Source organism: Rhipicephalus sanguineus, chromosome 11 (genome assembly GCF_013339695.2).
Source record: "Rhipicephalus sanguineus isolate Rsan-2018 chromosome 11, BIME_Rsan_1.4, whole genome shotgun sequence".
Lineage (NCBI taxonomy): Eukaryota > Metazoa > Arthropoda > Arachnida > Ixodida > Ixodidae > Rhipicephalus > Rhipicephalus sanguineus.
Window position 1 is genome coordinate 98,520,634 of NC_051186.1, and position 13,653 is coordinate 98,534,286.

At 45.4% G+C, this 13,653-nt stretch overlaps 1 protein-coding gene and 1 pseudogene across 1 annotated transcript; one reads left to right on the top strand and one right to left on the bottom strand.

Annotated features, from left to right (window-relative positions):
* Positions 1–1,775: 1,775 nt before the first annotated feature.
* On the bottom strand, positions 1,776–8,156 carry LOC119375271 (sulfotransferase ssu-1-like; annotated as a pseudogene).
* A 1,344-nt stretch (positions 8,157–9,500) lies between these two features.
* Positions 9,501–10,445, top strand: LOC119375272 (sulfotransferase ssu-1). The gene has a single exon (XM_037645452.1). It carries the CDS (start codon positions 9,501–9,503, stop codon positions 10,443–10,445), a length of 945 nt encoding a protein of 314 aa, XP_037501380.1.
* Positions 10,446–13,653: the final 3,208 nt, after the last annotated feature.

The window sequence follows — 13,653 nt, forward strand, 5'->3', positions numbered from 1 at the left end:
GTAAATTGTATACATGACCGTTGTTCAGTAGTTGAGTGAGTTGAAGAGGTTTGCATATCTTTACTTTAGTGCGCCATTTTTGGCGTTCTCTTGAGGTCATTGTGTCGATAGTGCGAACGAAAAGACCCGCTCCAGTTCCAGCACATTACCAGGTGAGATGGTACTGATAACTAAAGAACGAGAATTGCATGTGTCTACTTTAACGACACCCTTCACTCCGCCCTAATAAACGGGCCACATTTCTCTTCAATCTGAAGCTTTTTGTTTCCACTTTATTACGCACGGTCTTTGAATTGTCGTCTGTATTATATTCGGTGTTGTAAAGGTCTTGCCTACAGTAAAGAAACATTTATTCCGTATCAGGCTGTCAAGGCAGTCCGATGCCGTTCCACAGACTCATAACATCACTTCCAGCAGTTTTAGCAGCAATGGTACATTTTATGTGAACCACCTGATCAGGCGTGAAGTGCTTCCGCCAGTCACCCACTACTCCCTTACGTGCAAAATCTACGGTTATGGGTTTGTTCATAATTTCTTCCGCCACTGCCGCTTCAATAACCTTTATCCAGCGCGGCTTCGTATCCTCAGAGATGGACTTCATGCGTTTTACAGCGACAGCTGTTATGAGATCATTTCACCGGCCGTTTTTGGCGCCGTAGTTGTCCGCCGCCGCCGCCGCCGCCGGTGTCCGTAACCAGTATCGCTCGAAATAAGAAAAAAAACGAAATAAAAAATTTCCAGGATGGAACGAGGTTCGAACCTGGGCCCTCTGCGTGGGAGCCCAGTATTCAACCTCTGAGCCATGCCGGTGCTTGAAACTGCTTCGCAAAAAGGTCCTATACAGGCTTCATGTCGGGAAGGAACCACATTAGCATGTGCAATAGAGCGTGGTAGAAGAGTAAAATAAGCACCAAAAGTCGCACAACGCGAATTCTGTAACCAGGCGTCACACAATGCGAATTGCGCAACGAGTAGGTTGTTGAATGCTTCCAACCCATTACAAAGGACTCTGCCATAATTCTTCATCGTCATCAGGCACAGCATCAACAAAGTGCGCATAATGCCTTACATGGGTTTGGCGGGTACCAACGCTCTCCGTAGAATGACGAAAAATAGCACAGGGCCTGCTGCCCTACTTCACAAAAATTACAATGATTTATAGCGTAGTGGGTTCCTCGCAAATGCATATGTATGGTTGCCAAGGAAGCCCATAAGCGCATGATCCACTTCCTCGGAATCTCAGTAAAATTACAATGATTTATAGCGTAGTGGGTTCCTCGCAAGTGCACTTGTATTGGTTGCCAAGGAAGGCCATAAGCGCATGATACATTTCATCGGGGTCTCAGTAATGTTCTTCGTCCCCCCCCCCGTCTCTCTCCCACGTCAACATATGTTATACAGTATGACGGGAGAGGGGAATAGCGACCGGGCGTCACGCAATGCAAATTACATAACTGGTGGGCCGTTTAAAGATTCCAACCCATTACAAAGGGCTGAGCCATAATTCTTCATCGTCATCAGTCGTCGCGTCAACAAACTGCACATAATGCCTTACAGACGTGTATGTAGCTGGTGCCTCGTTTCTCCGCAGAATGATGAATAATGGCTTATTAGGTGCTTCCCAATTTCACAAAAATTGTGATTTATGGCGTAGTGGGTACCTTTCTAGTGTACTTGTATTGTAGCCCCAAGAGAGCTTAACGGGCTCTAGAAACGCCGCTCTTCCAGCTTTCGCTGTGACTGTGCTGCGGTTTCAGCGCAGGCCTGGCGTTTTTTTACAGTTTCCGGGTAGCTTCGTTCACACTTTGCCGCATAGCTTTTAAACTTGTGTTGTTTACGAGAGGCGAAAGCGCGCACTTATTATGCCTTAGCTCACAACCATACTCTTCACCGATAGTCCGCAATCCTCATGATCCATATGGCAGTGTCCTTCTTTAGATCCTCGTAGGCCACAAACAGCACGTTGTCGTCGAACCTACGTGCGTACCAGGATAGACCCTGCTCGAAGTAGTCCGCAAAGTCTACAAGACCTTCGAGGAACATGTCGAAGATTTCGTCGAAGGTGCCGTCTTGAAAGCGATACTCTGGCAGGCCCTTGGTGTGGTAGTAGTAGGAGAGGCAGTAGTCGTAAGGACTTCTGTTTATATAGATGTGCCTTAACATGAAAAGGCCAAAAAGTGCAAATATATTCACGTAAGCTTGTACACAAAAGAAAAAGAAAATGGTCCGCTACTTAGTCGTTGGATGACTGCCATGGAGGGCATCATCATCATTCATGAGCATCATCAGCCCTACCAAGCCGCTGCAGGGCAAAAGCCTCCACCACATTTCTCCAAGTAATCCGGTCCGGTTCTTCCTGCGGCTACGTGTCTCCTCAAACTTTTTATTCTCACCTACGCACCTGACTTTATCCGTCCCGCTGGAACGCTTGCCTTCTTGGAATCCCCTCTGTCGCTCTCAATGACAAGCGGCCATTTTTCGTAAACCTCAAGGTTTCTGCGCCGAATCTAAGTGCCTATAATATGTAGCTGTAATATGCCTTTCTCCTGAGTGGTATTGGTCAACTACCATTCATGATCTCATTGTTCGAATTGCTTCAGTCTCATGAACCTTTAGATTTGCAAACCATGAAACTTTAGGTTTTCTCCACTCCGATTATGTAATAACGACATGCATCGCAGCCCCTGCACTTGCAGCGATAATTGGCCGATCTTTGTATGTACAGTGTCGTCCACTATTAGCGGTATGGTAGGGTAGATCGACGAAAAAACGATTTTTTATTTTATTACTAAACATAATACAGACTCTCAGGAGCAAAACTGCATTGGCGAGCGCGTATGAGTGCTCCAAGCCCTTTGATAATGGCGCTAAAGACCACTTTGTCGTTGTGACAGTCGTACAGTCGTTGACGCCAGTGTCGCCAACGACTGTCAATTTTGTAATTACGCTTGACATAGACCAATTTTTAAGCACGCTTTCCATGACGCACTACTATCACGGACATGGCAGGTGCATTTGATATCTTCACAGGATAGCAGACTGTGCAAGATGCTACTGGTTGATTTTAGAACAGCAGCACACCCGAAACGAAGAGAAAAGGAAGTGATTTGCCTCTAGTGAACTTGTTCATTGCTCGTCGTTCCCGAGCGTTTTATTGTTGAATGACAATGAACCTTCCCTCGCAAAAGTCATGTGGACATAATTGAAATGTTGTGTGAGGGGGCTCATCTTTAAAGCTTTCCATCATAAAAAATGATGGGCTATACCCTCGTGTTTTTCTGTGTGCACGGGCACATTACTGCGTGTGCAAATATAAGGGGATCAAGCGTGATCATACTTAGCCTCTTTTGAGTAAGCGTGCAAGTGAAACGGCATGTGAGTTTCAATGGCTCCCGGTCTGGGCATGACTCTCGCTTACTCGGCGCCCTGCAACTCCAGGAATGGCATGGCGGTACTCTGCTCGAACAGGCCTCTCGGGGGCGGCCGGCTGTTGAGGATGTTGTACATTATGTGCTGCATCCATGTTGTTCCGCACTTTGGGTCGCTTACAATTAAGATGTCGTCCGGATGGGGCTTATATCTGAGAGCCTCACGGACGAATTCGTCGACGAATGCGGTGCTGACGAGATAACCGTCGACCTGGCGATACACAGCTGCGTGTCTTTCTCTTCGCTTTCTAAATTCACTTTCCTCCGTTACCTGTAACAATGCCATCACGTCAGAGTAGGACCTATCGATTGAAACTGAAAAGATCAAATCTTGTAATGTTGAACCGCAGTGGCTCTTCAGCTTGATTTGTAATATTTTGCCACAGCATACACGAGATAAGGTAGGAAAGCAAGCAAAGTCTACACCGGTGCAGTTTGACAAGCACACCACCCGATAGTTAATACATTTCGGTAGCAGCAAACACAGATCACAAATAACAAAAAGAATTCTAACAAACTGTGCCACCTACAGTTAATGTTTTCTGAGCTTCATACAGCTATTCAAAAAGAACTGTTCACGACGACGCTATTGATCAGACTTATGACGTCAATTTTAATACCCAATAAATGCAGGTTTTGTGCATATTTCTGGCTTTACATTACTTCAAAAAGTACGAAAGCTTTTCATGCGCTTAATAATTTGAAGAAGTATTGCACAGCGCGAACTGTGTCAGCGCTTCACACTGACACAGCTTTAAGAAATAGCGCAATAGAAGATATTTACTTTCCACTCAATAAATTGTGTTGGTACAGGGTTTTCCTGGGTGTTCGTGTTGTTAACACACTCTTTCATTTCCTTGCTGCAATTGTGCAAACAGTTTCTTCAACTTCTTAATCATGAACCACGAAAGAACATTTGCCTGAAAGTGCTCAGTGCGTGAACTGCGTAAGCGCACAATGGCCTACGTGTGAGCGGTTTAAAGATGTCCACCTAATACAAAGTGCGCAGCCGTAATTGATCATCATCAGCAGCAGCCACAGCATCAGCAAGGGGTTCAGCTACGCTGGTATTACCTTGGAGACGCATAGTGGCCACTTTGTCACTGTTGCTCGTTGGGCTAGTTGGTCAGACACTTGTAAATGGGAAACACAGCGCAAAATGAGACGCGGCACCCTTTATATTGCGTGGAAGCAATAAAACCTTCAGTGGTTAGTTAATGCTCGTCCTGTGTGTTCCTTAACTTATGCTACGTATTCGTTCGCGCTGCTATTCATCTTACAGATTTCTAACTGTACTTGAAGTAGAAGCACTAATGGTGTTTAGAACTACCGCTCTCACTCGCACAGACGCTCCTTCCCTCGCAGCGCGGTAAAGGTATCCATTCAGGACCGAACCATGGTATGCGAACGAGAAGGCGATGCCAACGGAGCCCGATAAGTCTGTCGCGTGTCTTTCTAAAGCGCGACGCTTAAACATCCTCGAAGCTTTTCTTCATGAAATATGAATACTCCTAAAGACACGCACTATTCTATTGTCACGTGGTCGTGACGTCGACGAAGGCAGGAGTCAGCGCGTCAGAGCTGAAACCCTTTATTTGGCCGAACTTGTGGCCGGGAAACTGAAAAGCAATACACTGATAGCGGCGAACAGAGCGTCGACCTTCGATCAACTGACAAGCGGTCAAGCGCGTCTGCTTTTATACAGGCGCTATCGAACTTTCCAGCAAAATCGCTGGTGGCGGCGTTATCTCTAGACAAAGCTGGAACATTCGCGTGCGGGGTGCAATCTTAACAAAACGATCTACTACCATCGCGAAGCTTCTCGAACACTGCTTCGCGGACAGCGTCGAGCATCGATAACCGTCCCTGCCGGTCAAGCCCGGATACATCAAAACAAGACAAGAAGTGGGCGTGCCACTATTATACGTGTACTCGCCGTCTAACAATGTTCCGATTCCATCGAAATGTTGAAAAGGTACTCTCTGAACAAAAGCACATTTACGGAGTTTAATATGCTGATGTGACCTTCTTTTTTATATAACAAAAAATTAGGTGTACATTCAGAAAAAAATATTTTGTTAGGCAGATCAATGAGTGTTATTGTCAGTATGACAAATAATTTTGGGAGATCAGTGCCCGGTTTCAAACATTCATTGTAAAATGTACGTTTCCTCCGAACCTTAGTATTGAAGAATGATTACGGGCAGCACTAAAGTGCTGGATGTTGCTATATCTCATTGATAACGCCTTGATGTGATTAAAGTCGTTAACATCTGTTATTTTTTATATTTTAAGAGAAGACGCAGTGTTTGCTCTTGCCACATATATGAATACCGTGTGCTTCAATTTTGTGGCGCACTGTCTACGAGCGCTAACCTAGAGCCAGTGGCGGTAAACATAAAAAAATGAAGCGTATCAGGCGCATTCGAAGCTGTGCTGACGCATCAGGCGGAGTCAAGCACAAACCCATTGTTTGTTGTTTTATCTGGTGAAGTGTAGGCAAGCCGCACAAGTTGCTATTGAGGAAGCATCATTCTGACTCTGCACACAATCCACCTTTCGGATACTGCCTATGCAACTCGTGGAGCCGTTTAAACGCGCCATACGGTTTCATCAGTATGGTGTAGAAATATTCACCTGCTTAGATTTCTCTTTTTCATGCACGCCCACCTCTGTTAAACGTCCACTAGCGCTTCACTTATACGTCCTCACTGACCCCTAAAGTAGCCCGCATTACTGAACTGCTTACTTCTTTCTAAACTGCAAAGCCTTAACCTTTTCTCCTACACCGACTTCACAGATTGCCCAACATAACGGGCCATAAGAATCGTGTGATCATTTACACGAAGTGAGAGGTCTGCTCTGATTTGTTGCCACATAGGCTGAAAGTTAGTGACGCCGAATGTTCCTTTTAACCACGGCGAATTGCTGTCAAGTTTCTCGTAGTCTTATAATGAACGCGGGTCCATCATAGTAGTGAGGACAGCATCATTAGTGCATCGTTGCGAGAAGATGCCTGCTTATACTGGCCGTCATGTTTTCCGCCATTGTCTCAAAGTCTGCCGATGATCGGAGCTGCATATTCCCAGGAGCTCTATATCGTCTCCAGAATGCCACATGCGAACCGGCCTACAAAATGACTCGTGCAGCCAGAATTCTAGCAGGCTTAAATACTTTTGTGTGTAAATGTCATAAAATAGGTCCACATATGATATTTAGACTGAAGCAGCGAATGAGACCCAACACAACAAAAATGGTGAACCGGAAATGCGTCGTCCTGTTTCTATTTTTCCGGAAGACAAACGGCTCATAGTTCTCCGTGATACCCGAGTAACACCTTCGCCTGCCTACAGCTGGTATTCTACGCATATGCTGTCCTAGCCAGAACAGCACACCATTCGTTGTGCTGAAAAAAAAAGTGCACCTCCTGTGTTGCGGCCTTTCATACTTATATTCTGAACTGCAAATGGCACTGAACTCTTTAACGCTAGCGACCCTCATTCAAAACCATGACCCCTTTTTATACGACTACTACGCACTCGAATGCTTGGAGCTTTTATTTTTGACAATACTAAAGCACATTTTGCTTAAACTCACGCCCTCATTTGCCGGCCTTCTGAAGAATATTTAGCTGTGCATTCAGGTCTGAACAGGGCTCACGCAGGTTCACTGCGGCGATTGCAAAAAGGTACGTACTCCGCTTCTTATCACGCTGAAAATATCTATTCAGAAAGGGAGGTCAGGAAAGACTGTAATGCATGCAATGGCCTCATTGTGATCAGGCACATTCTGGCGGGATGCCCTGTGACTCTCCCAACCCCGAAGGAAAATGGCTTTGGTCGAAAAAAATGTTAAGGAGGGCATAGTCTCAACACCAGCCCAGAAGGCCCACGATGTCACTGAAGGGTTAGGCCTGATGGTGTCATCGTGGGCGCGGCCCGCCTCGGCCTTAAAGGGTCGAACCTCAAGACTTGTTCAATAAAAGTGTCCACACACGCACATAAAAATTGAATGGCAATGCACTAGGGCACCTGCGAAAACAAAGCTCGTACAAAAGTCTAAATCAGTGCTCCGAATAATGCCGTAGGTATAGGAAACTATTAGGTTTTCTTTCAGTTTTGACTACTGCGGTATGTTGCATGGCGTGCGGTAAAGCCATCCGTAATATTTCGTCGCAGTTGTACAGCATGCATGTATACCTGAAGCATTTGCGCAAGAAAAAAGACTCAGCTTGAACGCTATTATCTCGATGTACAATACCTTGCTATTACTACTCCGACTCGAACATTTGCAGTTCACGTAATTGTCTAGGAGTGTGTCTCACTTTTCCAGAACAAATGAAAAACACATTAACGAAAGTTGCAAAGCACGCAGAAAGCCTGCGACACATTCAGATAAGCAGAGTTCATGTCAATACAAAACTCAAACCTCCAGCAAGAAACTGCTAACACATGCGGACAGTTGCACTTGGTTGTAAGTGCTTCAAGGAACGGTGCTAGACATTCAGTAGCAATTGGTGCAATTCTAAATCCTGCGCTACATGCATCTCCACTCCTGTGAAACCTTACAACGTGCATAGCACGGACACCCAGCGATGCTCATTCGTAGAGTAGCCCCTGTTGCGCTTACCAAACCGTCGGTGTTGTCACTGTTTTCCGTAAGCATGCAGGGTTTCCCCGGCCCAAGTGGAATCTTGTAAGGGAGATTCGCAAACTCTGTACGCGACATGCGCGCTACTTTTCGCTGCGCTTTGTCGTTGTGCTGCTTGTTACGGCAGTTGAGATACGTGTCGTCTGCAGCGAGTTCCATCAGGTTGTTGCCCCCGTCAGACGTAGCGACGAAGGCAGCGGTGGGAGGAACAATCGAGCGCTGGGTCACAAGCCGGCACCATAAACTGCTAACCACTTAATACAAGCGGAAATACACAAATCGCACACAATGTTTAGGCATGCGCGTTTTGCCTGGTTGCTTAATGACTTGCTTAGAAGCATTTGTCCTTTCCTGGCGTCAAATTAGACCGCGAAACTCTTTTTTATGGAGTGCAGAATCGTGCCAAAATATCCTAATGAGAACCGCATCACTGAATCCTGGATCCTTCCCCATCCAGAAAAGTTGGAATGCATGCGCAAGCACACCAAGCAGTCGAAAAAGTGTCACGTCTGTTGTATTTATTGCATACCATCGCTCTTGCAAACCGTGAACCTCGAATGAAACGTGCATAGGGAGCGGTGGCACCATCGCCTGCCGTATTTGCACGCGTATTACAAGATCTCTCTAAGACTGGCTCATATTCAGTATGGCTTGATAAACAGTATCATTGCGCTAATGTACGGTAAGGAAGTGCAACATTTCTGCCATGGTGATACAGTGGTGAAGGTTGTCGGCAGCTGACGCGGGTTCGACCGCGGTCGAAACGGCACAACTCCGAAATATTTCACTGCGGCTGTGCGCTCCTTAAAGTGACAACAAAGACCATAACGAATGCTGGCACCTTTCTATTTCTTTTGTGGCAGTCGCCACCCATTTCCTTGCACAAAATGCTGTCAAAGTGGATTTTCTTCGCGCAAAAAGCAAAGCCGTTAGAATTGTTTTATGGTCGCTGTCAGAATACGGCCTTTTAGGAACTTATATGGACATTTCGAAAAAAAAGAAGCATTTAGGCACCATGCTTGCGAACGGAACACTAACGACCCCGTCTCTGTGTAGCCAAAACAAGGGTAATTTTTAGTAGCATGGTTCTGCAATGTTTTCTCGAACCATTCTTTAATATCAATTTCGAGGTGCGACTTTCGAAGCACGTATTAGGTATTTACAGGAGCGAAATAACACTACATTTTCTTTTTTACCATTATCCTATAGCAAGCCCGTTACTTGCATCAGGCTGACCTCCCTGCCATTAATTTTCGCTCTCTTTTTCCTATTTTTACCATCACCACGCCCCGCAATTGCGTTTCTTCTATTTCTAGGACACGCCAGAGATATCTTCAATTCCACTCACATTTGCACTGCATTTACTTAGCGGCTCTGTCCTCAATATTCTGATTCTTCTTGTGCAGGCGGACGTATACCACGATGGACACTGATGATTTCATCAACATTGACAACGTCCCTATGCTGACCATCTTTCCCGAAGACAACGTGCGTTCGGCCATGCAGTACGAACCCAGCGCAAGCGACGTCGTTATCGTAACTTACCCTAAATGTGGCACTACGTGGGTTCAGTACATTGTGGCTCACATTTTGACCAAAGCGGAGCCGCCGAAGAACCCGGCTGAGTACATGCTCTGCTCTCCACTGGTGGAGCTGTTGGGGGCAGAGAGTGCCGTGAGAGCCGAAAGAAGAGGACCCTTAATCACGCACCTGCCGCTCAGCAATATGGTGTTCTCCGAGCAAGCGAAGTATATTTACGTTGCGAGAAACCCGTATGACTGCTCCGTTTCGAGCTATTACTTCGTCAAAGGCATGACACCAAGGCGCGTAAAAGACGTGTCCTTTGGCGCGTTTCTAAAGCTATTCCACTCCGGGAAGACCGCCTACGGCGACTACTTCAACCACCTCATTCCCTGGTACGAGATTAGAAATGAACCAAACGTGCTGTTCATCACGTACGAGCAGCTGAAGGAGAACACGGGTGAAGTAGTTCTCAAGATTGCCGATTTTCTCGGCGATGAACACGGTAGGGCCTTACGCGAGGACAAGCAGTTTTACGAAAAGGTGTTGCAGTCTTCAAGTCTTGGAAACATGAAGAAAGTCTTTGACTACACCCCTGGTGAGCGAGTAAAAGCACTGGGAGAACTTCCACCGGCGAAATTTCTCAAATCTCTCGAATCATTCAAGGGAATGACCATAGATATGAATGCGATGCACGAAGGTGCAGCTTTCGTGCGCAAGGGGGACGTCGGAGACTGGCGTAGTCACTACACAGCAGAGCACATTACCAGGACTAAAGCATGGATAGCGCAGAAGACCAAGGGGTGCGACGTCATGAACTTGTGGAAGGACTTGGATCTTCCGTAATGAGAACCAGAGGCCCTATTCATGGACGAAGCTTTTCGGGGACACTGTTCTGGAGGCACGTTGATGCGGTGATTGAGAAGAGGCGCGCAAGTACTTCCTCTAGTAATTGGACAACGTGAGATTACGTTAAGCTAAAGCGCCACTGTTGTCAAAAATGAACATCTCTGCACACAGGTCCAAGGTTGGCTCTCCTTTAGATGTTATGTGACTGTCTAACCACGTCCAGTTCCAGGAAATGTGCGATATAAATAACGCCTATATAAGCAAATGATCACTCAATCTTGCTTTGCCGTATGCAATTATTGAATCGGATAGTCTTCCGGAGAACTTAGTCAGTATTGGTAATGGAAGCAATTTTAGGGCCGAGGCAACGGCCATCCTTTCTAATTACAAATGTGTTATTAACTATTGTATAATGATGTTTTGTTTTCGTTTCACTGTTCCGTACTGACAGTCAATAAGCCTCGTATAACGAGGTTCTCATGCTCCTGTTATTTTTGGCCTACTTATGTAATGCCCTCTTCACACAATGCTCCAATGTAAGAGCCTGTGAGGCGATAATAAAAAATAAATAAATAAATTGTGACAACGAGAAACGTGGTTAAGAATCAGCCAAAATCAAGTTATCATGTCAGACCTAATGACTAGCGCTAAAGTATGCAACCGAGGGAAATAGCCCGGTTTTCCACCGTTCTTATTATGAAATTCTTAGTCCTAAGGGTTGTGCGCATATATATGCCCAACAAAGTGGGCGACATAACGCCTTCCGTCGTAGCGCAATTGTGAAAGCGTCAGACGCGTAATTCGAAGGCTGCGGGTTCGGGACCCACCGACGGAGGGGGCGTTCCTTCGTCCACAATAATTCACTTTATTTATGTTATAATTAAAACACAACAGTTAAAAAACAACAAATATAATGTGCCCCTATGCTCTCCTTGGTTTATTTGTCTGTTGGTTCCCCTTGGTTACGTCTAACCCTTTCGGCCCTGGCGGTGTCAATTGACACCATCACCCAAAATTCCCCCTAGCACCTCGGAAATGAAACCAAAACTGCCCATTCTTGGGGGAATACTCTCAATGATCCCCACTGCCATTGACACCAAAATGGTGACATGCTTGCGGTGCTGGGAGCCGCAGAGAAGAAGAAGCTTGACCGAAGTCATGGGTGACGCCGAGGCAGGTCAGCTGAGGCGGGTGAGCGCCATTTTCGGGACGACGTACCGAAGCTGTTTCGATTAGTACCACGCTGAAAAATGAGACGTGGTTCACATTTTGTGTACTCTAGTGAACAGCCGGAAAAAAGATGCTATTTTTCTCATTTCACAACCGCTGAGCGCTGATGACCTAATTTGATGTCATGTCTGTAAATCCATTATTACTTGCACCAGTGGCTCAATTTTTCGTTTGTGGTCTTCTGAGGCCATAACTATTAGGAAAACACGCAGAAAAAAAGTCCCCGAGCAAAATAAAAAATCCAGGGCTGAAAGGGCTAACAAAAAAAAAAAACGAGCGCATCAAACAATGCCCCTTCCTTCGTTCTTAAAATCAACTGGGCTTCTCTCGTGTATTCAAAGCAAGGCTTTGTCACGGTTTCATTGTACTGGGCACACGTGCCGTTTTTAAATTTAAATTAACTCGATTGTGAGTTTGTAAGTGTCGTAACCATGATGCAATTATGATGCGCGTCGTAATAGAAGGCTCAAAATTAATATTGACCTGCTGGTAAGTTTTGACCAGCACCGAAATCTAAGTGAACGAGCGCTTTTAGGTTTGGGTCCCCACTGAAAAGCAGCCATTGTGCTATTCGAAAGTCTTTGGATAATATTGGGCAAAGGTGATAAGGATGGTCTCCAGAACGCGAGTCCGGGCACCCTGCAATGTCTTTAGTATTCATTGTGCCGAACTTAGCGTCCATAGATTAGTGCCTTTATTATTTTCATTTCGTTTCGCGCACGCGGAATATAATCACTAAAGATGTTGCACTTTTGCGATTTTCGCGAGGACGTTAAATTGTGCTTTGTTTAATATCATGATTGTGATATTTAATCGCCTATTAATTCAAATATTATCCCGCACCTTGGTCTTTCAGTAATAGAACTGGTGCCAGTAATAAAAACCTTGGGTGTTCTTTTTGAAGAAAATATGCAATGGAACGCACATATTAATCTCGTCTACTCCAAGCTTTCGCGAAAAGTGGGTATTTTAACACGCTTTCGTTACTTCCTACCAAAGCACATCAAATTGTTTTTATACAATTCCCTTTTCTCATCTACATCAACATATGGCTATCTAGTATGGGGCACAACGACTGACACAAACTTGTCCAAAATCCATCGGCTGCAGAAAAAAGCCGTAAGAATCATCTCCAATGAACCATATGATGCCCATACAAAGCCTATATTCGAAGATCTTGGAATAACATCATTGTCGGACCTGTTCAACACACTTCTATTGAAACGATATGATGCATACTGCAGAAGTAACGACTCTTTTCTAGAAAAGCTCGCCACCTTACCTCAACATGCAAAGACATACGCCACACCAAGCAGTCACACATGGAACGTTCCCTACACTCGTTCAAATTATGGCCGCCAAATGCTGATGTACTTCCTGCCACAGGCTCTTAACTCCTCCGTTAATACGATAAACTAAGCAGTTAGGTAGCCTAGCACCATTTTTAGTCCCGTCATCTAAATCTAAATGTAAACTGACAAATGAACCTACCAGCCGTCACTATATTTATAGGCTTTTCCTTAATACACGTATTGATTGTCCACTGCTGTTTTGCCTTGTAGTTTTGTAAACGGGGTGTTGGCCTTTGTCAAGCCGTTAAAGGCTTTTTGCTAGCACCCTGTAGCCTCACCAGAGTTGTATTCTTCCCTGTTGATGCTGAAATAATAAATATCGTGTTCTGTCATGCCATCTCTCGGTCTTTTTCGTTGCTGCAAACAATACGTGTTCCAGTAAAGCTTTCTGCCTTTTAAGCATTAGGGAAGTAGGTCGCGGCATACCGGCTCAACATTCAGATGGAAAGTTTCGGCTCTGCAACTAGAAACACTGCTCTGCAAGGTGAACGAGGATGCATTACCATCATTAACCTCTATCCCTGCCTTCTCCCTTTCGTATTCCCTTCCTTCCTTCCGATGCAGATAAATAGCCAACGGGTGAGTAAGAAAACTTGGGGCACCTACGCCCTTGTGGTGGGAGG

Excerpts from the sequence above, each read along its gene's own strand:
- LOC119375272 (XM_037645452.1), top strand. The coding sequence starts at position 9,501 with ATGGACACTGATGATTTCATCAACATTGACAACGTCCCTATGCTGACC.